Source organism: Puntigrus tetrazona, chromosome 5 (genome assembly GCF_018831695.1).
Source record: "Puntigrus tetrazona isolate hp1 chromosome 5, ASM1883169v1, whole genome shotgun sequence".
NCBI classification, from domain to species: domain Eukaryota; kingdom Metazoa; phylum Chordata; class Actinopteri; order Cypriniformes; family Cyprinidae; genus Puntigrus; species Puntigrus tetrazona.
In genome coordinates this window covers 3,903,117-3,928,249 of record NC_056703.1, presented here as the reverse complement: position 1 = coordinate 3,928,249, position 25,133 = coordinate 3,903,117, and the positions used below count along the sequence as shown (strand labels likewise).

General features: G+C 39.8%; 1 protein-coding gene across 1 annotated transcript in view; it reads right to left on the bottom strand.

Annotated features, from left to right (window-relative positions):
* LOC122345408 (5-hydroxytryptamine receptor 7-like) overlaps positions 1-24,272 on the bottom strand; it is a 36,998-nt gene extending 12,726 nt beyond the window's left edge. Inside the window, 1 exon segment of the mRNA XM_043239519.1 lies at positions 23,691-24,272. Coding sequence (XP_043095454.1) covers positions 23,691-24,151 — 461 coding nt within the window. The 5' untranslated portion in view covers positions 24,152-24,272.
* Between the last annotated feature and the right edge of the window lie 861 nt (positions 24,273-25,133).

Below are 25,133 nucleotides of genomic sequence, written 5' to 3'. Positions count from 1 at the left end.
TTATGTTTCAGTTTTTCTATTAAAAATGTAATGTTTACTTGTTATTTGTCATTTGTTTGCAATTATTTTATTTATAAAATGTACTATAAATGCAATAAATCTGAGAACATTCACAAAAAAAATGTTTATTAGATTTGCATTAGTTTAATATTTTATATATATATTTTATATATAATATATATATATTTTTATGTATATATTTTATATATATATTTACATTCATATATATATATATATATTTTTTTTTTTCATGTTACATGTATCAAGACATTTGCAATTTCTCTTGATTTTCTTATAATATTTCTTATCAATCCATAACTTACGTTTTATAGTAAACTCTCCCTTTGAGATCCAGGCTAAAGTGCTTGAGAGTCTGGGTGAACGGAGGACGAGACACAGGTCTGTCTCTGAATGAACTGATGAAGAGTGACACACAGAGGACAAAAAACAATCACGCAAAGGCATTCAGAGCGGCCATTGCTCCTTCATCCTCCTCCTCCTCCTCCTCTCCATCAAAACACCCCATACTCTCCTCAGCCTTAACCTCGCCGTTGATCTCTCCTGACCTTCTCCTTCTCCTGAAATCCAGTTTTATTGCACGTATTAATGTGACGAGTTTTTGCGGTGCAGCGCTGTAACGTATGCACAGGGCACATGCATGATGCGTTTTATTGCCAAATGCTGCAGCGATCACTGCGCTAAGCGTAATTCACCACGGTATATTGTAACTAAAAATATAGAGAGAAATGCATTTGCTTCAAAAAGAAAAAAGAAATAACCTAAAGGACCTCTGCTTTTGATTGCATACATATATATATATATATATGTGTGTGTGTGTGTGTATGTATATATTCCACTATGGGAAGTGAGAATTGTCCGACTTGACAGCTGGTTCTTGACATCCGAGCTTGCAGCCGCCTACACCCGTCTACATTCAAGACCAGTCTTTTGGCATCTCAAATGATCCTAAAAGCCAAGGACTGCGGAGACTTGATGGAAAATGGCTGGTTTTTGGTGTTTCAGGGATAAACTCTCTCTCTGACGGCATCATCTCGCTGTACAACATCGTTACAAGTATTTTTTTACGACATTTGCGTTTGTTCTGTTTATCTCCGTCTTTCTCTCTCATTCTCTCGCTGCGTATTTTTCAATAATTTACATCCGAATCCTAGAAGCTTCAGCGCTACGTTTGGTTTCTGTCCAGGTTTTTTTTCAGGTCAGGGACAAAACCTGTGGCGGATCAGAACCAAAACGGACAACACTTATCGCACTCTTTCCACGCGAGCTTAATATCTCCGCTTCAGTTCATATTTTTGCATCAAACGAATCGTCATTTACGGATTGTTTAATTCTATTTTTAGAAACCTCCGATTGCGGACTTGATGCGCTCGAGGCGGTTTGTTGGTTGGCTGGGATCCATAAAAGTGTCATTCATGACAGGATTAGAAGAAGATTTTCTTCCGTTTAATCCTGCTGCCGTCTGAGAGAAAGGACGAAAAGAGATCTCCGATTTTGACAGCATCCTTAAGGGAAGCAGTTGCTGTTTTTTTTTTTTGTTGTAATGGACACAGTTGGCAAACACTGCCAGATTCAATTACCGCTTGCACACAATTACACTCGGTATTCGTATCTCACTGCACACGCACGCAACCCACGGAGCTGCGATTCCAGGAGGCGATCTAAGGCTTTGTTTCTTACGGGACATTCATCGACGGAATAAAGAGTGCCTTTAAAGCGTAAAGTGACTTTTAAACCTTTTAGGGGCGGCGGCCGGGTTCGAACCCTGGCGTGTTTTAAGAGACTGACTTGAAGCTGCGTTTAGCGATAGTCTTCACGTGTTAAGCGCCGTGGAGAAAACTCAGGCTCTCTCTATGAAAGCGGCTGAAGCGACAAGGCTGTTTTTAAAGGGAATGATCCAGGTTCAGCGCAAGTTCAGCCCGTATCGACAGCAACGGCCGCCTGCTGTCGATTCATGGAGAAAACAGCCTCTGTTCTTCTCTCGGTCTGTGCTGTCTGTGGGCTTGGTTTAGTTCGTCCAGAATTGCCTGAACTTAAAAAATCTTCCTCGCTGCGTTAAGCTACAGTTCAAGGCAGATACATTAGCCATTGTGTCCAAATCAACTTGAATTGTATACAATTGATCAGTTATGCATTACTGACGGATTTCATGAAGGTGTTCACATTATTGGCTGAAAAAATGCCTAGAAAACACCATCTGAACAACCAAAAATGTATTTATATATTCATTCAATTATAAAAGAAATTATATTTTCTTTATACTTTCTATAAATTATATTTATCTTTATATATATATATATATATATATATATATATTTTTTTTTTTTTTTTATATATATATATATATATATATATATATATATATATATATATATATATATATATATATATTCTTATTTTATTTTTTATTTTATTATTTAATAAAAAAAATTTGTTACCAAATAGCATGTAATTGATATCAATTAATCGTCTGACAGCATAAATGTGTGTGTATATATATATAATATATACACAATATATATATATATTTTTTTTTTGCATATATATATATATATATATATATAAGTATATATAAGTGCTGTCAAAAGGCATTTTTATTAATTTTTTTCTTCACATACGTGCATGCATTTGAGAGCGCTTTCCGGTTTAAAATGCACTTTAAAATCGACTTGTCTTCTCTGGTAATCAACGGCCTTGGTTTATTTTCCTTCACCCCAAAGGCAGAGGCGCGTGCATTTTTGCAAACGCGACTTTTGGCCGTTTTACAAACCGATGGGTGAATCAAAAACAAGTCGCTTCGGATAAAAGCGTCCGCCTAATGAACAGATGCAAACGCCCCGACAGCTGCAGCGCTGCAAAGCGCAGCTCGAGATGCACGAACCTGAATATTCCATCAAAACACACAACTCGGGAGGACGAATGTGTCATTTTAACATCTACACTTTCACATAAAATCTGATAGCTCTTTGCCAAATTTGTTCTTTTGTGACAGCACCTAAAACCCCTCACATCTTCGACGGTCCTTGGGGAAAGTCACGAAAACAAAAATCTCATGAAATAAATCAGCGCTCCAGTGCTGTCTGCAGCTATATTTATACAGATCTATTCTGATTTATCATTGGCTTCGTAAACCCCCCCCCAAATTTACTTCTGCAATGCAGATTCAGAGGTAATTGCTCTCTAAATATGTCAGATGACACATGCCCTGCTGAGTTTATTAGCGGCAAACACCAATAGCTCCTCATTTATTAAGATAATTAATTGAACAAATTTCCTTAGTGCTGCTAATATGCACGCAAGCAGCTGCTGTCGTCCTAAACGCCGAGTGTTGTGTCAGACAGACAAGAGGCGAACGAAAATAGCACGCTTTAATACACCAGTCCAAGCTTTAGATCGCGTCGAGAGCGCGTCCACGTCGTCAAATATTATGGATGCACCGTGCCTCGAAACATATTTAGATATTTATTTGAGCTATGCTCAAAAGCACATTTATTTTGTCTTTTAAAAAACGCATTTAATAACACGTTTTATGCTGTTTATTCGGCATATCAATGATATTATAATCACATTTGCAATACATTTGGCCATGCTTAAAAAAATATCCATTTTAAGTAATAAATTGCATTATGTAACAAAACATAAAACCAAGCGCCGCGATTATTGGTTTGCATAAATAAATGCGATTTGGTTTGCGCTTTTTTTATTTCCATAATGCTATGCCATTGAGCATTTCTGAATTTCCAACTTGTTATAAAAATAGATTTTTATTACTACTATTAAAAAATATTCATTAAATAATTTACTAATATATTGTTCACCCAATGACAAGCATAAGCTTTTTCGCGTGTAAATAAATGTTAATATTGTGACAGGTCGCTGCCTCTCTTTATTGTCACCATCACCCCGTCAGCACCTTCGCGCCTTCACCAGAGGCTCCGGCGGGAGTGAGTTGTCGAGAAGCGTGGTATCGGCCAGGTCTGGCGGCGTGTGGCGAAAGGCACACCTGAAGAAGTTAGCCTTGTCACGCCGCTTGCGTTAAATGCCCTGCGCGCGCCTCCTCCCCGGGAGACCGGTCCTCTTCCCCGTGCATACGCATGGTGTCGTGGGTCCCAGGAAGAGGTGCGCATTGAAAGGAGCAGATCCCGCCCCGCTAGACAAGCGCGTCGTGGGACCCGTACAGTCCAGGCGACTGCACCCCGGATCGGCTGGCCAGACCCAGGATGCGGTATTAAATCCTAAATCTCTGGCGACCCAGCGGAGGAAAGCGCGGAGATGCAGCGGAAGAAGCCGCGCCTCGCGCCCGAACAGGAGAGGGAGCGCGTCGACCGCGGACTCGCCCCCTTACCTGGACCCTGCCCCCTAGAACCTACCTGACCTTCACAATCCCAGCTTCACTTAAGGCTGAATTTCCCCCTTTGCTTTGGACACTTTCCCCCTTGGACACTTCCAGCACCTTTTCTTTTTGTTAATAAAAGCCTCCGAGGCCACAGCCTTACGCCCACTGTGTCTGTCGTTGGCTCCTCCGTCCTGATGGTGGAAGAGAATGCGGGCAGGCGGAGCTGGAAAGAACGGCACAGTTGGGCGACATCTGATGGCGTCATCCCCTCGCTAGTACCCATGCAGGGACGGAGGAACAACGGAGACTCGCTCCCAGCCACCAGGAAGGAGTAAGTGGCGCTTGCGTTCTGTCATTTACCGGTGGCTGGTTGAGCATGTCGACTAATTCCCGGTTTCTCTGTCCCGGTCCCGGGGAGTTGCCGGGGAAAGTCCTGCCCCGCCCACTCCGACCGCTGGAGACCTGGTTGAGGAGGTAGCACTCCTGCGTGGGCGGCGACCGCCTGTGGGGTTGGCGGCAGGAGAATGTGAATGAAGTCGGCTGCCCCTCCTCTTTGTTATCCACCATCACCCGTCGCTTTGTCGCCGCCCTTCACAGAGCTCCCAGCGGGAGTGGGTGTGTTCGAAGGAGCGTGGTATCGGCCAGGTCTGGCGGCGTGTGAGCACACCTGGGGATTTAGCCTTGTCACCGCCGCGTTCATCTGCGGCGCCTCTCCTGGGAGACCGGTCTCTTCCCCACGTGCACCGCACGGCTACCGTTATCCCTCGCGTGATTCCAAGGAAGGTGCGCGTGAAGAGCTCGTCCGCGCTGAACAAGCGGCGTCGTGGACCCGTACAGTCAAGCTGGCGAGCTGCACCGGATACGGCTGGCGGGCCAGGATGCCGGGCCGTTAAATCCTAAATCTCCTGACGACCGGAGGAAAGAAGCGTGGAGATGCGCGGAAAACCGCCGCCCCTCGCGCCCCGAACAGGAGGGGAGGCGCGTCTCACGACCACCGGACTCCGCCCCTTACTGGACCCTGCCCCTGGAATTTTCTGACCCCACAATCCCAGAGAAGCTACTTGAGGCACCAGTTTCCCTTTTATTTGGACACTTTTTCCTTGGACACTTTATTTTATGCACTATTTTTATTAACAAAAATAGTACAAAATAAAGTAATCAGAGAAAAAGTGTCCCAATAAAACTGAGCTTCGTTGTGCTCTGAGACAATGAAAGGTCGAATCGAAACGAATCCAGGTAAGGGGCGGAATCCCGCTTCACCTCTCCTGTTGAGGCGGCGCTGCTCGATGCGTCCCGGAGCAGGATTGCTGACTGCCGACATCTGGCAGGTCGCTGTCGGCGCGTCGTCGCCTGGTGCCTGCGGTCGCGGCGGCAGCTATCTGGCGGCGGGCCGGCGCGCCTCCTGGACTGCGAACACCAGCGATGCATCTGCCGAGACGATCTCGAGCGGCGCGGAAAGGCGTTGCTGGCGGCGGTGACGAGGCTCGTCCCAGCTGGGTGATAGCATAGTCTGCGCTGCCAGACCTGGCGTCTGCGCCCCTCCTCCGGTGCCGCCGCTCCGTGGGGCCTGAAGGAAGCGAATAAGGAGACAGGTGATGATATGAAGAAGGAGGGGCAGCCGCCGATCACGTCCCTCCCCCAGCGTCAACCGGGCAGCGTCGCCGCTTGCAACTCTCAGCCGAGCTCCAGCGATCGATGGCGGTTTCGAATTCCTTCTCCGGAACGCTCCCCCTCTCGCGCCGGACAAACGAGGAATTAATGCGACATGCTCGGCATCACCGGGTAAATGATGATAACATGGCGTCACTGCCTTCCTGAAGCAAGGAAAAGTCTCGTTCGATCATTTTGGCAGTACCAGCGAGAAGAGAGACAACGTCATCGAATGTCGCAGCGTCTAAGCTCGCGCGTGCGTCTCCACCACTGTGGCGAGTAGCGACGAACACAGTGAAGCGTGGCCTCGACCTGAAGGCTTTTATTGGCAAAATAATGCAAACAAAGTGTCCAGAGAAAGAGATAATCCAAATAAAGGGAAGCTGGTGCCTCGTTATTAACTTCTGAGATTGTGGAAGAATCGGAGTAATCCCAGGCGGGAAGCGATCGGCCGATGCGCTCCCTGCTCCTGTTGGCTTGGCGGCGGCGGCTCTTCGCTGACATCTCGTCGCTACTCCGATCGTTGAGGATGTTTCGACATCTATTCCGTCAACGCAATCGATCCAGTAAATCAAATAGCTATGCCAGTCCCACGACAGCAGCAATCGAACCCTTGCGCGCCCTTCCTGGACACCTGGCGATGCATGCAGAACGATCTCCGAGAGGCGCAGAGGCACGTTAGCGGCGGCGCTGTTCAACTAATCCCAGCTCCGGAGTGCCTCGGTCTGCGCCATGAGTCTGGCCGATCTGCCCTCCTCTCGAGAACTACACCACTCCGAGCAGTGGCGTGCAGGAGCAGTGATAGTGTTAATAAAGAAGGAGAACAGCCGGCCCGTCACATTCCTCCCCAGCGTCAGCCCCGTCGATTGCATGTAAAGTGCTACCTTCTCCTTCCAGGCTCCAGCGTCGAATTGGGCCCGGGGCGAGAGTTCACTCTCCGAGACGCTCCTCTACTTGCGGAACGAAGCAGGGTGAGTCGAGCATATCAACCAGCCACGGGTAAATGACGGTAAACGCAGCGTCACTTACCTTCCTGGTGGCTGGGAGGCGGAGTCTCCGTTGTTCCTCCGTCCGGCATGGGTACCAGCAGAGGATGGCGTCATCAGATGTAAGCCCAACTGTGCCGTCTAAGCTCCGCCTTTGCCGCATTCTCCACCACTGTGTGAGGAGCCAGCGACAGACACAGTGGGCGTGGCGTCGGGCCTCGGAGAGGCTTTTTATTAACAAAAATGGTACCAATCCGAGTGTCCAAGGGAAAAGTGTCCAATAAAAGGGGCTTTGGTGCCCTCGTTGTGCTTCTGGGATTGTGGAAGGTCAGGTAGTGTTCCGAGGCAGGGTCAGGTAAGGAGGCGGAGTCAGTGGTCATGCGCGCTCCTCTCCTGTTAGAGGCGCGGCGGCTTCCTTCGCGGCATCTCCGCCCCGGCCGCTCCTCGGTCGTCCAAGTTTAAGTTTAGCGACAAGCATCCTGGCCCGTCAACGTGTCAGGTCTGATAAATCGCCTGGACTGTGCGGGTCCCACGAGCGCTTGTCTAAGCGGCGGGACGAGCTCCTTCCACGCACCCTTCCTGGACCCACGAGGACACCCAGCGCTGCACGGGGAAGAACCGGTCTCGAGGAGCGCAGGGCATTTACTTGGCCGAGCGGTGACAAGGCTAAATCCTTCCAAATTGTGCCTGGAAATCTACGCCGCCAGACCTGGCGATACACGCCCCTCCTCTCGTTCACACCCACTCCGTCGGGAGAGCCTGGCAGGTGAGGCGTGAATAAGGAGCTGACGGGGTGATGGTGACAATAAAGAGGAAGGGGCAGCCGACTCGTCACAATGTTAATAATAATTCCGCGGTTGACATTAATATCTCTCTATCAGAGATACTCATTACTGTTCTCAGTCTGTTTAAACACGCTGAATTATCATAATTTAGAATAGAAATACTTTGGAAACAAAACCCATTTAAACGGTGAGATAACCTTGAAGCATGCAGAGTATGACTAAACAAACAGTTCAACCGATAATGAAAAGCTACGAAAACTAAAGTTGAAGATCTGTACTGTTACATACAGTGACTAAAGAGAGTTTAGTTAAGAGAGCGATTCATGTAGATGCGTTATAGCAGCAGGTTCAAATGATAAAAGATACACACATATACACATGAGAGAAGAAAATGCATCAGGAGAGGACAAGGCTTCACGAGTCCTCCTCCCTGCAATATAAAAAGAAAAGCAGGTTGCAAGAGAGCTGACCAGCTCTGTACGTTTAGAGCCCTTAGAGCTAAGTCCTTCAGCGAGAAGTGATTTCCGACACAAATATTAACAACGCTAAAAAGCGTTGAACGAAGTAAGAGAGGCGGATAGAAGAGCATACCTTTTTATCGTCATTTTGCTTTTTGGTCTAAATAGCACCGTGTGTGTGTGTGTGTGTGTGTGTGTGTGTGTAGAGCGAAAGGGGCCTGAAGCTTGAATCAATAAATGAAAACATATTTTGGGGTCAGGAAGATCTTTTTCACTTTTTAAAGAAGATTCTTGCCTTTCGTTAAATACTTGTGACCATCAGGAGGATTTTTGTTTGTTGTTAAAGCGCTATAAATAATGACCAATTAAATATAATGTACCAGTTAATGAATAAAAATTAATCTCAAAATCAACAAGATTGGATTAATCCATGCACATCATGTGCGATTGATTATTATTATTAATAATCAGTTTTTAACTTATTAACAATAAGAAGTTATTATTAAAGGTAATAGTTATTGTGTATAAATAAAAAAATGACTTTAGAAAGTCTTTTTCACTCAAAGTACCAAAAATACTAATATATTTTTTAAGTCACTGGTTGATCTAGATTAATCTTTATCTGGGTAAAATTACTGACAGTTTGTATTGAATGTAATTAAAACATGAATTGTAGTTATAGATATGATTATATACAGTTCAGTTTTTCTTCGATTCAATTCTCAGTTTGATTCAATTGATTCTTTCAGAAATGGACGCTCACGAGTCACTGAAATTCGTTTAAAACACATCGCTGTGATTGATCTAAGATGAATCTTTATCTGGAGTAGAAATTACTGACATGGTTGTATTGAATGTAATTAAAACATGGCGTAGTTATATAGTATAGTTATGCAGTTCAGTTTTTTATTGATTCGTTCCGGTTTGATTCAGGTAGTTCTTTCAGAAATGAACGGCTCCACTGATTCACAGACTCGTTTAAAAACACATCGCTGTGCGTTGACCTGCGATGAATCTGTATCTAGTAATTACTTTGTAATTTGTATGAAGTGTAACTTAAAGCATTATAGTTATATAATTCAGTTTTTATCGATTCGTTCAGTTTTGAACCGCTTCGTTTTGATCTCAGGCTATCAACGAACTAACTGATTTCATAAAAACCTCAAAACTGGATCTCATGAGAAAAACGACGCCTACACCTAAGCTGATAAACTTTAGTTTCAAAGTGAACTATCCTTTAATGCATTATTGCATAAAAGTATCATTCTAGATCCAAACTTTTGAACTTTAGTGCTAACATCAGCATATTTGCGCTCAAGTCTCTCCAGATATATATAGATATATATATATATATCTGAAGTGAGACTGCTTTCAAACTATTTAGACCCAACAGAAACCCTGCCTCTTTGTGAGCAAACTCGTAAAATCAAGCATTAAAACCGGCCCTTTTCTTTCTTGAAGAAGGTCAGGCGGAGGCTGGAAAAAGCCTCACGAGCAGGCCTCAGGAGGCACTTAATGAAAATGATGAGAGCATCAAGAAAACTAAAACTAAAGACTTTGTTTCGTTCAGATGAAGCGTGTCATGCTTCACAAATCGTGCTTCCCGTCAGACTGGGAAACCTCTGTTGTTTGGTTTTAAGCGCGTGTACGTGTTGCTGGATCTAAAATACTAGTAGCATCTAATGCTGTTTTATAGCTCTAGTTTTAAACGTTCCACGGCTTCTTGAAGTTCAATCCATGCGCTAATTACGCCTTTTAATACCGCATCCGTATAATCACGGTTTCACATCAACCAGTTGCGCGTCCGATCCATCTCCGGAATTCATTCTCTTCTCGTTGTTTTAGCATTCCACGGACCGTAAGGCAAACGCCCTTGACTTGTCAAATAAACATAAGGGATTTTAAAGCTATTTATAAATTCCCCTCTCCTACTCGTATTTACGAATATCTGGTTTCATCCATTACTTCTCCATTTTCATTTCCTGTGAAGCCACATTTTCTTTTAGCCTCAGGTGCATTGTTAGCAGCATGTTTTATTATTATTCACTTTGGAAAGTAGGTCGGTATCCATGCGTTTCCCCAGTCAGCCAGCTCAAGCGCCAGAAAATGTTGTTCGTTTATTTAGTTTTCTAAAATCGCACAACGGCGTTTGATGCGTCGGTATTATCGTCAGGGTAGTTAAGACATTTTGGACTAAGCTAACCCTGGCTGCTGAAAATGTGAAGCAGGTTTGTTTTACAGAAATACGCCGTCTTCCTATGCACGCAAGTCAATGGGTGCCGTCACTAATCCACACACCTCCAGTCACTTTACAGCAAAAGAAAAGAAATCATCCACGTGTTTTAACTTCAAACCAACGCTTCCGGATAAAATACAAGCTCTCTCACATCGAATTCATCACACATTTTATTTTAATGACTTTTTCCCATTGTTTTTCATCTGTATATTCTCTCTGATTCAGACAAACTTTTTCACGGGAAAACAATGTTATGGATCCTCGAAATTAGATTTGAGCTTTAATGAACTTACTTTTGTCTGAATGATCGTGTTTTGCTCGGAGTGCTTTTTTGCTTACTTTTCGGACTATTATAATGTTTTATCAGCTGATACACGCCGCGATGTGATGCTAAATTTTCTCCAAATCTCTTTCTTGAAGAAACCATCTCCAGATGACCAAAGGTGATAAGTATAATCATTTTTGAATGAATTTATTTTAATCTAATTGCATGAGGAAAAATGAATTACAGTGTCAGTTTATAAAAATGATAATTGCCACATGTTACTCCCATTAGTTGCCACTTGCGGTTATTTAGCCCATTACATCACATCAACTAATGTTAACCTGTAAGATATTGAATGATCCATTTCCCTTATTAATGGCGGGAAATGCATGAAGCAGTTTTCTTCAAAGTCTGGGCCAAACATGCCAAACATCCCAGGCGACTAGCCGCGACTTATTTTTATATGAAGCATCTGTTGCTAGCATGTGTGAGCAAACATGACCTTTGTGCTTTTAATGCTAACTGCTCATGCTGTCAAACGACGGAAAGGATTATTATTATTTTATGTAATGTCTATGAGCAGCATCTGTGCACTGTTTGTGAGACCAAACTCAGATTTATAAGCCCCACAGTAAGTAAATATATGAACTTGTGGCAGTAGTTTTTTATCTCTGATTATACGTAACAATATAGTTATTTTTGCTGGAAGCTATTTATGCATTCCTTTTACTTTACTTGCATTAGCATCAACAAAAAAGACAAATTTATATATATATATATATATATACATATATATATATATATATATATATATATATATATATATAAAAGATATAAAATAAATAAAAAATATATAAATATATAAATATATATATATATATATATATATATATATATATATATATATATATATATATATACTCATCTCCTCTCATAAAATATATATATAAATATATTTTATATACTCTTTCATCTCCTCTCCCAAATCTCTCATCACCTGCAAATATATAAAAACACATTCACTAAATGAAAAATCCTCCAACCAGCAGCCAGTTCATTTTAATATTTAATTTAAGTTTAATATTTGATATACTGTATTTAATCTCTGTCTTGGACAACAGTTGTACTGTAGAAAAAAAAATAAATAAATCACCACTCTCATAGCCTTAGATGTGATTACTAGCTAAGTATAAAATGAATCTGTAGCTTATTATAATAATCCTAGCTTTAGCAGAAAACTAAGCATAATAGCATTATTATGCATGTTTTTCGCTCTATGTTTATACATTCCTGTATTTGCGCCCGATGTCTAGCCTGACCACTTGGCTATCCTTAGCAACCCATCTGTGTAATTGCTATTTAAACATTATGTGCTCCTTATGAGTCATTTGTAGAGAACTCCAAGAATGTAAATAAAGTATAAACACAAAATTTGCTAGTTTATATAGTGAAGATTATATTATGCCGTACCAACATCTATATACATATATACGCAAACAGCGCGTTCACTGATCATGACATTTGACTTTTGCATAAATACACATAGTATGTAAATACAGATTTCACATGTTTCATCAATGAGTGCTTTTTTATATTTATTAAATATAATTGTGGCATCTATTCTGGTCTTCTATATACAGCATAGCATATAGACTACTTTTTTAACAGTTTGTTATCAGTATAATTTTTTTATTATATATATATATATATATATATATATATATTTTTTTATATATATATATTTTATATATATATTTTTATACTTTATATATATATATATATATATATATATATATATATATATATATATATATATATATATATATAAATTATACTGATATAAACTATTAGTAGTAGATAAAAAGTAGATTAAATTGCATTTTAAAGTATATTTCAATAAAATGTAAAATTCTATACATTTTTACTTAAATATCATTTATTTCTTTGAACAAATTTAATACAGGTGGAAGCATAAAAACTTCTACAAATGTAATTAAATACAAGTTTTAACACTGTGTGCTCTCTAGTGCTTTAATATATATATATATATATATATATATATATATAACAATATAAGGTGTTATTTGTTAGCATTAGTTAATGTATAAATTTTCATGAACAAGTAATGAACAATGCATTTATGACGTGTTAATTATCTTTATTGCCCGTTAGTTAACGAATTGGGTTTCATGTACTGTCCCAAAAGCGCCATGACCAACAACGATTTGCAGTCATATCCAATTTTTACTGAGGAGCTGGCAAACCACCTGGAAAAAAAAATCTTTCAAGCGTGCACATTTGCTACGTCTGATATCACAATGCTTTTATTAAACTTTTTTGTAGCGGAATCTTCATCCGGATGTCATGATGAACCGCTCCGTTTCACTACTTCCTGATGCTGAATAACTGTTAGTCCTCTTTTTTTGCCATCTTATGATGATCTGCAATATTCAGCGGACATCCATTCCAAGGGTTTTATGTTAATTCATGATTGACTTGTGCTCATTTCCTCATATTTTAGTCATTTATTTCCGAGCTTTGCATCTGATTGAAGGCATTAATGCCGAGAACAGTCACTTGCCTTATTTACGACCTTCCCAGATGAGCAAAAAAAGCGCTAGATGGAAAATATGAAATCTGTTGTAGAGAAAGAACCAAACCCTAGTGTTGTGAAAGGTCATGGGCGCCGATGGCATAAATAAAAACCTCCCCTAGCGATTGTTTTCTTTTGGTTTCATGGCTATTCTTTTATTTTATTCACATTCATTTAAATCCTCCATTAACTGAAGCAGATCAAATTGATCACAAATCAAAAGCTTATTCGGTTATACTACAGGATGCATACAAATAAAACTTGTTGTTCTAGGAAAATTGATATATATAGTTGGTATACAAATGTATTAGATTATATACATTATTAGCATAACACAAATATAAGTATTATTATTAATGTGGCGATAATGGTTTAATCACCATTTTGTCTTTATTGCATGCAAGAGCTTGTAGAAATATACGTCTGTGTTATTTTATGTAATCATGTGTCTCCAATGGACCAAAGGATGAAGTATAATATGAGTATGCTTTAGCATAAAAAAAGCGTCTTATTAAAATAACTGTGTCGTTTTCAGGTATGTGTCATGGGGAAAGGAAAATGATTAAATGAATAGATTAAATAAAAAAATGGAGCAAGCGTACTCTGAGTAAATAGCAAATCCTAGAAGGAAAAGCACTTTGGATTTTTCAAGTGCAGATTGATTAGAGTAGAATCTATCGTCTCTCTAATTGACTTCTGTCGAGGTTAAGAGAGGCAGGCCTCCTTTATAAATAAGAGCTGTTTAATAAATGGAAGCTTTCTGCTGTTTTCTATACAAAATGCTGCTAATTTCAGATGCTATTACCCGTGATAGAAGAAAAACAGACTGCCTCGTGATGCGCATTAATATTCTTGAGGAAATGAATTAATAAGACATCTACCAACAGAAAGGACTGCCTTTTGTTTCTGACTGAAAGTCTGCGTCTCGGGCGAGCGATAATGGCTTTTCTGATGGTTTATACCTGCATTATGTAGCGTGAGAGATCACAGTTTATTGATCGCGCCAAATCATTTTGTCCGAGATGAGGCGGGCGCGTGCATTAGACAAACTGTAAGGCTTATAGCGATTTTCAGAGAGAGTAGTCAAAGCACTTTCGCTGAACTTTTAATGGAGATTTTTCTTATAGAAAAGCTGTAAATATAAGCGTTTTCATGAATTGCTCATAAAAAAAGACCAGAAACATAAATACATGCATGCAAATGATACGTATGTCACTATTTTTAAAGGTAAGACGTTTACAGAAATAATTAAATTAGAATTTAAATTTAAACATTTGAATTATAACATAATATATATATATATATATATATATATATATATATATATATATATATAATATATATATATATATATATATATATTTTATTTGTTTAAATGTAACTAAAATAAATAAGCTTAAAAATTATAATTTTGTATATATATATATATATATATATATATATATATAAATAGTTAGCTTAAGGTATAATTATATATATATATATATGTTATTTGTTTAAATGTAACTAAAATAAATATTAACTTAAAAATTATAATTTTATATATATATATATATATATATATATATAAAACTATAATTTTTAAGCTAACTATTTATTCTTAGCTACATATATTATTATTATTGTATACATATTATTTATTTTATTTTTATTTTATTTATTTTTGTTTGCACTTTTTTTAGAAATAAAAAAGCAGGTTTTTCATTCTGCGCTGCTTACACATCTAAGTTTGCTGTACTAAACATTTTATTAGTTTAAGGCTAGTTAATACATTGAATAATAAAAGTCGTGTTTCATTTTAAAACAAGAACCTAAGCTATCTCGGTGAAGGTTTCACATTGATATAATCCCACGAACAGCAGACTGGTGGCGTCTCTCGATTCGCGGGATGGGAATGTGAAGAGTTATTAAGTTTTTGTGTTTCGTTAAAGCGCCCATAGCTGACAGCGCGTGTTGACGCCATGAGCGGCTCTGCTATGCGAAATTAACGTGTTAAAAGTGATGCACGTTTTGCATATCATTCTCATGGCATTTGTAAAGAAGCCTCAGGCTATTTCGCTCAGCTGCAGTGAATATGTCACCATGCCAACAAAGTAAAAGATATATGGATGGCAGACCAAGTCTTCACCTTTACATTACTCTTACTTTCTTATGTATTGCGTTCTGTCTTACAGGTGCCAGGCGCATGCAGAGGACCGCCATCGTAAAGATAGGGTATCTTTCAGGCTGATATCAGGATTCAAATTGCTGAGAAATAGTGTAGGTATCAAGTATAAGCCCTCGCACATTTACCTTATATGGACCCGATCATATTGTACCTGGTGATGAAAGAAGAAGCCTGTCCGTGGCTCAAAATAACCTCTGCCAGTTCATTTCAAACTGGACCTGAAAGGCAATTTAAGCTCTATTTGCATGCAAACGCAACTAGCTAGAATATTCCAGTCAATGTTCAAAATTCAGTTTCAAATGCTGGAAATTCAGGACATCTGCAGGGCGGCGAAAGTTCGAAAATACACCAAATAGCGTCTTTGGTAGCCAGTTTTTCATCTTCACGCGAGCATTTCAAACATATTATATTGCACTAAATCAAGGTTAACTGCACAAGAACTCATTATACATCAACAAGTGGGCAAACATAGAAAAGATCGTTTGATTTCGCTACCCTAATTGTAAAAATTTGAATTATAATGAAATCTGCTGGGGGCCAGCGTCAGAAGGAATGCAGAAGCAGAAACTGAAAAGAGAAAAAGAAAAGTTGATTGTTAAATAGCATACACTAAAAGATTAGGCCATTTTTCTAGATGAATGAACCTGCGGTGATAAATTGCAAACACTGTGTGTTTTCTTTATAACCTTCAAGAACCAGCGTGTTTTTTTTCCAGCTGGCGTGTCCCAGGCCAGTTCACCCAAAATGAACTCATCTCAATTCATGCGTCCTCACTTAGCTTGATAGCTTTTTGACATTTTTCAGCTTGTCCCAGCCATCTTAATAAAGAAATAATACAATTCTTTCATATCTTTTCAGGCTGGCTCCACCTTTCTAAAAGCGGTTTTATGTAAGCCAAAAGCGTCCTCTTTGCTCCTCTGCTGAGCGAGTGCATTCCCATGGCACATCCATGCCCGAAAGCCTCCGTGAAAAATGACTCTGCATTTCTCTCTCCCATCATGTGGAGACAGCTGTGTCGACCTCCTCGGGATTGGTTATACTAAAATCACTCTCGAGGGAGTAAAACACATTACCGCTTCTCATCGTTTCTGCGAATTCAGTACCTCGTATCGAGGAGCGATTGGGGTTTTACTGAGCATGGTATGTTCAGCTTTCTTGGGTTATATGCTGAAACTTTGGTGGCGCTCACTGGCAGCGCGAACAAGAAAGCTGTGAAAATGAATCTGCAAATATTAATTTGCAGAATTTAAAAATTGGAGTAAATAAATATTAATAAATGTTTCTCGCTATATACTACACTGGGCAAACTATTGGCAGCCTTTGATTCAATGCGCGAAGAAACCTCCACGTTTGCTTACGTTTTAACAGCTATCATAATGTCAGATAGGGTGACGCCCTGATAGAGATCAGGAAGACTGATCTTGTCGAATCACATCGAATAACTTAGATCGCTGGCAAAGGTATTGGAGGCTGATTAATTTGTCAGCGAGCGTGTTGCTGATGGGCGCCTCATCCGACAGTTGTTTTGAAGTTTTTCTGCACCCAAAACAACTGTTTTCTACGATCGTCCGGTTGGGAGTGTTTATGCACTTTATCATCTCCGTGCATTAGGGCCCGATAAACACACTGCCCGTCCTCTTCGGACTGAAGGTTTCAAGTATTTGTGTTGATTGGAAATTCTTGGGGTGGATGATGGGGCAGCGGTCACTTGGCTGCTCCTAATTTATCTTTTGCTTTTGCTCGGACGGGCCATTGTCATTTTTCTCATTGCCATTGGTTGATTGAGAATTTGTAGTACTTACCTTCCTGTTTTGCACCAGTTCGGGCGTTCACCATGCGCTTGAATTGCTCAAAATGCGTAAAATCATGAATGGGAAAACAAGTTCCAAGGAATAACCGATAACTCGCGCCCGATGTACAGCGCTAAGAAAAGCTGTTTATCACCGCCATTACTATCTGCTTTATTCGCGATTCTTCCGTCGGTAGATTTTGCGATTGGAATTAATGACCGAAGATCAAGGAGTTATCGAAAGCAGATTTTCGCAGGCAACTGCTGATCCATATTTACCAGAAGTTGCCGATATCAGTGAGTAGCAGAAAATCACAGCAAAGCTTTCTGCACGTCCTTTCAAATCAGTTCAGAAAACACCTCGGATGTGGCTGGTAGGTGTGACTCCCAAGATGTCAGAGCGGCTCTCTGAGTGGAGTTTTTACCTCGGTAGCTCTCTCCGGGCACACCTCCCATATTGCGCGACCGGGCACGGTCAGAGAGAGAACAGAAACGGCGTCGTATGCCATAGGACTCAGAGAGTGAGTCACAAGAACACTAGAGAGACACAGGGCTGGAGTTCCTGGGCCACACAGGAAACCTGCTTTTTTAGACTGAGAGGCACATCTCATACATTAGTTCGCATCTCACAAGTGCAGAAGGCTTAACCCAGACATTATTATTGTCTCTGTTTCCAGTTTTAACCAGAATCAGCTACATTATCCTATAGAGTATAAATCCTTGCCTTTGTCTGACCTTTTTCTTGCACAAAGGACAGTCTGCAGAGATGCTGACTTCCCTTTACTTTCGCGGGTTTAATCGCAGATGCCCTTTATCAATTGATACGCAATTTATTAATGTTGAAGCTTTGGACCTAAAGTCCACCGATTAGTAGAGGATCGTAGTGCGAACTGCGTGCGGCTTCTGTTTAGGTCATAGCCATCGTTTACAGAAGGACAGGTGATACTTTTAGCTTTATAAACCTTTCCAAAATAAATCTTTGATTACCGTTAGAAGTAAACTGTTAGAATTACATAAATATAAATATAAATATTAAGTGATTTTAAAGTATCTTTCATCAGGGATGCTTAAGAACATTGATATAAATATTAGAGATATATATATATATATATATATATATACTTATATATATATATATATATATATAGAAATTCCTTGACAATTTACATAGTGCTAGTTATCATGATAAAATATTAATTTGTAAAAAATGTCTATTGGATTGCAAGTAGATAATGTGACCTGACTACTTTTGCCCTAATCCATAGAACTTAATTCCCTAAACAATGATTAGTTAAATCACAAAAAAGAAGATCAATATATAATAATAATTACGACACTTGAACGATTATGTAAAAATCACATAGCTTTTGATTAAATCACGTGACATTATTACTTTTAGAGAGTTCATTGGAATGTATTGTTAAATTAATATTAATTAAATATTTGAATTATTATAATCAGTTATAGTCAGATTACGTACAAATCAGTTTAACTTGTTATCCATATACTATATATATATATATATACCCACACAAAGAAATCTCATGAAACCAGCATGTGTGTACTGAAATACTATAAGCTAAAGCTTTTTTGACAACTTAGGTCATTTCCAGGCTACCTAAAAATGATCAGCTATTATTACCGAAGGCCATTCCAGTGTATCACAGCAAAGGCGTACTACTTCTATTTTGACATATCCTCTTTAATAATGCAACAAATCCAACGCTTGATTTTTAGGCGCCGTGCGACGCATTAGCGCGTCGCAGCGAACATTAGCCAGTCATTAGCGTGAACATATCATGAAAAAGCCAAGTCATACTTCCTGTTTTCTCAAAACCCAGGAGCTGGGTGCTTTCTAAACTACTTTGATCTGTCAGTAAGCACTCCATTCACTAACACACCTAGGGATAAAAGCTAGAACAATATTTCAACACTGTCACTTCACCTGAGATGAAGCTTCTACAGCCCATGCCCATGAATAAGAGTCAGAGTCCGATGTCTTGAGCTCACTCGTGGGATTATTTGTGGGTTAATGAGTGGCGTAATTTGTCTTTAACATTGGAAAAATAATGGTGATTTATTTAATGAGATAATACTAAGCCCATTAAGAGAAACATTCACTCTTCTTTTATGATTGCTGATTTCTTTTTCTCAGACTCCCAGAGCTCTCAGTTACACTCACAGACAAATACTCAGAAATAAAAGTACAAAAGAAGCTATCACTGGGACGGTACCTCTTCAAAGAGCACATGTTTGTACCTAAGGGTCCATTTTGGTCCCTAAAAGGTACATATTTGAAGCTAATAGGGGCTGTACCTTTTCAAAGTACAGCCCAGCGACAACGGTTTGCAGTTTTATTTCTAGAGGCATAGGCTAGATATCTTGCTATATTAAAGTGCGTAGGAATGTTTGTGCATTTATAAATGAATATTCTAGGAGTGCAGTGAGTGAATCATGTCAGAGTCACGATCAGGTATTGGCGAAAAAAAGCTTTTCTAGCCTGGATCTCTAGTCTCCAGCCAAAACATCCGACCAAGTGGGATTTTCTAAACGAAGTAAAAATTGTGCTATTTTCAGAAAAGTCAAAATTAAGTGACTTTTCACTCAGTATGAGAAACAAATAATCCCGTAGCGAAGAGGTAAGCAAAATAATCTTATTTCAAACAGAACACAAGATTACTTTTATACATTTTCCTTCTTGATTTTTAGATATTTTGGCTGGAAAGACGACAATAAATCTAGGCTAGAAAGCATTTTTCTGCAGTATTTGATTTTTACAATCGAGCGTAAACCCTTGTGATAGTATCAGCCTGAAATGTCTCAAAATTTTCCCTCAGCTCCAGCTAATTTCTCTTACTGTTAAGATCTTTCCTAAGCTGCAGTGTGCTTTAATCTCTAGAGCTTTGGCTCTATTCTTCCTGTGAAAAGACTTCTGCGTTAGGCACTTTACTGGTGATTTTGACAATATAGTAAATGGTGCTTTAAGAGGCCTCACTTTGAAGGCGAATGAGGATAAGGCACCCGGCAGAGTAGTTTCACTTCCATTATTCAAATGATCTATGCGCACTGAATCAAAGGTCAAAGCATTTGTCAAAGTACTTGAACACCGGTTCCTGTTTAGGAGCTGTCCTTCACGGCTGGCTTCTGTAAAATTCATTGAAGAGCATTAAAGAGCTTTAAAAAGAGTCTTTAAGGGCCGTGGTGGGTTTTTCATTACATACATAACATGAATTATATTCAGCATCAAATCAAAATGTAGATTTGTAGAGCTGAAATTACCCCTAGCTGCTACTGAATAGAATTTCAAATAAATAAATGTTGACCGAACCTGTCTGATGTTTGGACTAATAGACATCCCGGTTACTTACGATGCCACAACAGAAAAAAAAAGAACATGCTAAGTCGTGTAAGCGTCATTCAGGGCATCAGGTACATTTCCAAATTAAATACTGGATCGTTTTAAATGAATAGCCAATCAGACTGTGAGACTAGGGTAATCTCTAAATCACGGGTGCAGCTCACGCGAGCTTCGTTTAATAAAACCACAGCAGAGCAACCTGACGGATCGCACTGCTTTCTTCTCAATAACAAGAGAAGCACTAAACACCTGTCTGTCAAACAGAAAAATCCCTGCCAGCCATCTTGAATGTGCAATCACTTCGTCGTCAGCGGAACCAGCGTCATCAGTGACTAGGTTTGTTTGTAATCCTTACAAACCCTCAAGTGCTTTGTTGAAAGCATATGAGCCTCTGGTATGCACATGTGTATAGATAGGAAGCGATCTACTAAGCGATAACTTGGACGCAGTGTGCGGGAAAAATGAGCGAAAAAATTGGTGTGGCGTTTCAAAAAGCATTCTTATAAAAAACTTAGAGCGAAGAGAGACAGAAAAGCGCTTTTGTTTTTATTTAAATGTCACAGGATTTTTGTGCTATGCATCTCATATTTTCACGGCTCTGTAGTAAAATAGCCATTCATTAGTTCCATCAAGAACCTTTTGCGACTACAAGAAGCGTTTCATTGAACAAAGTGCAGTTCTTCAAATCGTTTAAATGTTCTCCCATACCTACCATTCCCTGAAGGGTTCTTCTCTGCTAGTGTGACTTACGTTTACAAATAAAACTTCCACAACGAATGGGCTTCTTGGGGGAAGCAACAGAAGAAGACATTTGCTTGGTCTCTAAAACCAAAAAGTTCTTAAGATCACAGTTTTCTTCTTTCTTCCACTCATCAAAGAACCAATGCAAGGTGGTTAAAGATTCTCAATGGAACCCAAAAGAATCTTCATGTTTAAAAGTGTCATGCGACACACAGATATTTTGATACAATTTAAAATTGACATTGAATTTATTCCCTAACGAATGACTTCACAGCTGCAGCTCATGTAATCGACTAAACTGATGACTCTCAACATCAAAACAAAGCGCTTTATTATAATAATTACATATATTCCTGATTTTACATCCTGAGCTGAGCTTCAGCCCAAAAGATAAAGCATCAACCTCAAGGCAAAGCCTGCCAAAAGGTGTTACTCCAGACATGTTGTAAACCATATTCCCCATTAACTTAGCTGTCATATAAACGACCCTTGTGTTCGGTTGAAAGCAACACTAAGCTAAATATTAGCGGCCACTCTGACATATAGATCAATGACTGATTGAATTAACTATTAAACAGTTCGCTACAGCACACATACGCGATATAAATCGATGTACCAGCACGTTTTCCGCCTCCTACTGGACCTCACTGCAGCGGCAGCCTCTCAGGACTTCACAGAGCAGAGGACACTAGCTCCTCAGGCGTGTCAAACCAGATCAGGGTCTGTCACATGGGAGACTGGCTGCAGGTGTATTGACCCTATTCTCGGTCTGGAGGAATGATGTCCAACGCACGGACCGCGAGTTGTCAGTCTTCATTTCTGCTGTCCGGTGGACACGTCCAGAAGTCGCCTTGACATTCGAGTGAAGGAAGTTGCCAGAGCAGTTTAAGCGCTGACTGATGCTTGTTTAACTGAGGAGGAGTATTAAGTGAGCAACAACATGGAACATTTATGATTAGATGGGCAGCTGGCGTGACAGTGCTGCCCTGCAGTTTTCTAATATCTGCAATGCTATTTTTAGTGGAATTATTAAATGAAAGACTAGCCTTTATGGCGGCTCTTTAAACGGTCTTAAAGTAGCATTAGCGTATTTGTAGCAATAGCCAAAATGATATTGTGTTTGTCAGAATGATTGACCTTTTGATCTTTTACTCCAAACATCATTAGGATATTATGTTCCGTGTGAACATATTAAGCACTTTCCTGCTGTCAATACATTAAAGCTTACGTGTTTGATTAGTCTTATGCATTGCTTAATTTGAACAGCTTTAAAAAAGATTTTCTCGATTTTCAGATTCCAGATTTTTCAAATACCTGTATTTTTGCCGGATAGTATCTATATCAAACAATGCGCCATTGGAAAAGCTCATTTATTTATTTAAATCTCAATTTTTGAAAAACAAACACCATATATATATATATATATATATATATATATATATATATATATATATATATATATATATATATATATATATACATACATATATATATATATATATATATATATATATATATATATATATATATATATATATATATATATATATATATTTATATATATATTTATTTATTTATTTGTTTATTTATTTATTATTATTATTATTATTATTATTATTTATATTTTTATAAAGCTAAAATGAGTTTAGAATTATGGAAATTCTTTAAAAAATTTTATAAAAATAAAATAAAATTATCGAAACTTTATCACTTTTTCTGTAAATATACACAGTGGGAACAAAACTCTGTGATTTAAGGAGTTAATGTAGCTTGATGATAGATAGATAGATAGATAGATAGATAGATAGATAGATAGATAGATAGATAGATAGATAGATATACCTATATAACGATAGATAAATAGATAGATAGATAGATAGATAGATAGATAGATAGATAGATAGATATACCTATATAACAATAGATAGATATATAACGATAGATAGATAGATAGATAGATAGATAGATAGATAGATAGATAGATAGATAGATAGATAGATAGATAGATAGATAGACTCAAATCTGTGGACACATTTTAGCTTAAATTAGTGTACTGGAAAACAAATAAATAAATAAATGTTTTATAATATATTATGCTTGGAGATGCAATATGTTGATCAACTTCTAGTGGTGAAAAACTGATCCTAAAGGGTTCAGATCCCAAGAATCATGTGTTGCTTGCTTCATAAACCATCACCGTTGTGTTCAAGACGCTTGGGTTGCTCCAGAAGGACTGGCCCTATACCAGAGTCACTTCGTATTAAAGTGTCACCCAAACGACTTGGTAAGAAGAAGCCAGCCTACTCACCTGTCCACACTGATCACGCACAGCGTCATGATGGAGGCAGTGCAGCACATCACATCCATGCCGATGAAGATGTTACAGAAGACCTCTCCAAAAAGCCACTTTCCTCCCGTGAGGTCCGTCACGATCACGAAAGGCATGACCACGATAGCCACGGAGAGGTCCGCCACGGCCAGAGACACCAGCAGATAGTTGGACGGCTGTCTGAGCTTCTTCACGACGCACACCGCGATCACCACCAGCATATTTCCAATCACCGTCACGGTGGTGATGACGGCCAGCATCATTCCGATGACAATCTTCTCCGCCGTGGTGAAATCGAGCAACTGTTCCCCGCAGGATTTGTTCCACATGGCCATCGAGATGTTGTAGAACAAGTGTGAGGAACCATTGAGAACTTCCGCCGCCGCCTCGGGGTGAGCGAACGAGAGGAAATCCGCCGAGCCCGACGAGTTGAACATCATCCCTGCGCCCGACGACGAAGAGCTCGCCAGGAGTGCGCTCCGTGCGCCAAACGCATGCTGAGGCGAGCGCGGCTCTGGGGGTGTCTTCGGGCTTTCCGGCGGCGAGTTGCGCGCGGATGCGGCGGAGAAAACTTGAAGAAACGGGGAGGAAGTGGGGGGGCGATCGCCACGGTTTGGCCGCACGGCGCGCGCGCGCGTGGAGAAGCTGGTCCTCGGGTGGCTGGAAGTGACGGTTCGGTTCTTCATGCGAGGAAGTGTGTGAGAATTGCGCACTCTAGTAGGTTAAACGCGTAACTTTCTCATCAAAGGTTGCGGTCTCGGCTCAGCTCCACCTACATTAAGATGTTTATCCTGTCTTCTGTTTTGGAGAAAGCGCAAGAGCACTTGACTGTTTCGAAATATTCGCTCTCTAGGATCTCTCCCTCTCCCTCTCTCTCTCTCTCTCTCTCTCTCTCTCTCTCTCTCTCTCTCTCTCTCTTTCACTGTCAGTTGCTGTTTCCTCTGGTATTTCTGTAGTTTTGTGCCTTGTTGCGTAACTACAAAGGAAAACATTATATATAGCGTTGCACAGTTTTATTTTAGGACGTGTTGCATTATGGACAGTGGAAAGTGGGGACAATAAAATGATTCTATCTTACAGATATGACTGCGTTGGGTTCAAAGCAAACACTTTGAATAAAAACTGGCGCAGAAACCACGACCCTCGGCATCTACGTGGGCGTGTCTGATTAATATTTACATTTTATGCAAATATATGCAGGCAAACATGTTCGCAAACAAGCTATACAATTTATAATAGGCTGTTTTATCACACATGATAATGATAATAGGAAAAGTTTTTTTAATTAATCAGGTACCTTTTTTGCGGGTGAATCTGGGCGGGGTTTGCTGAGAGAGGGCGGGGTTTTGCAGATTGAGGGGGTGGTGCTCTAATTCAGTGGCTTCGTGAAATGGTTTACAGCATCCTCGTGGTTAAAGATCG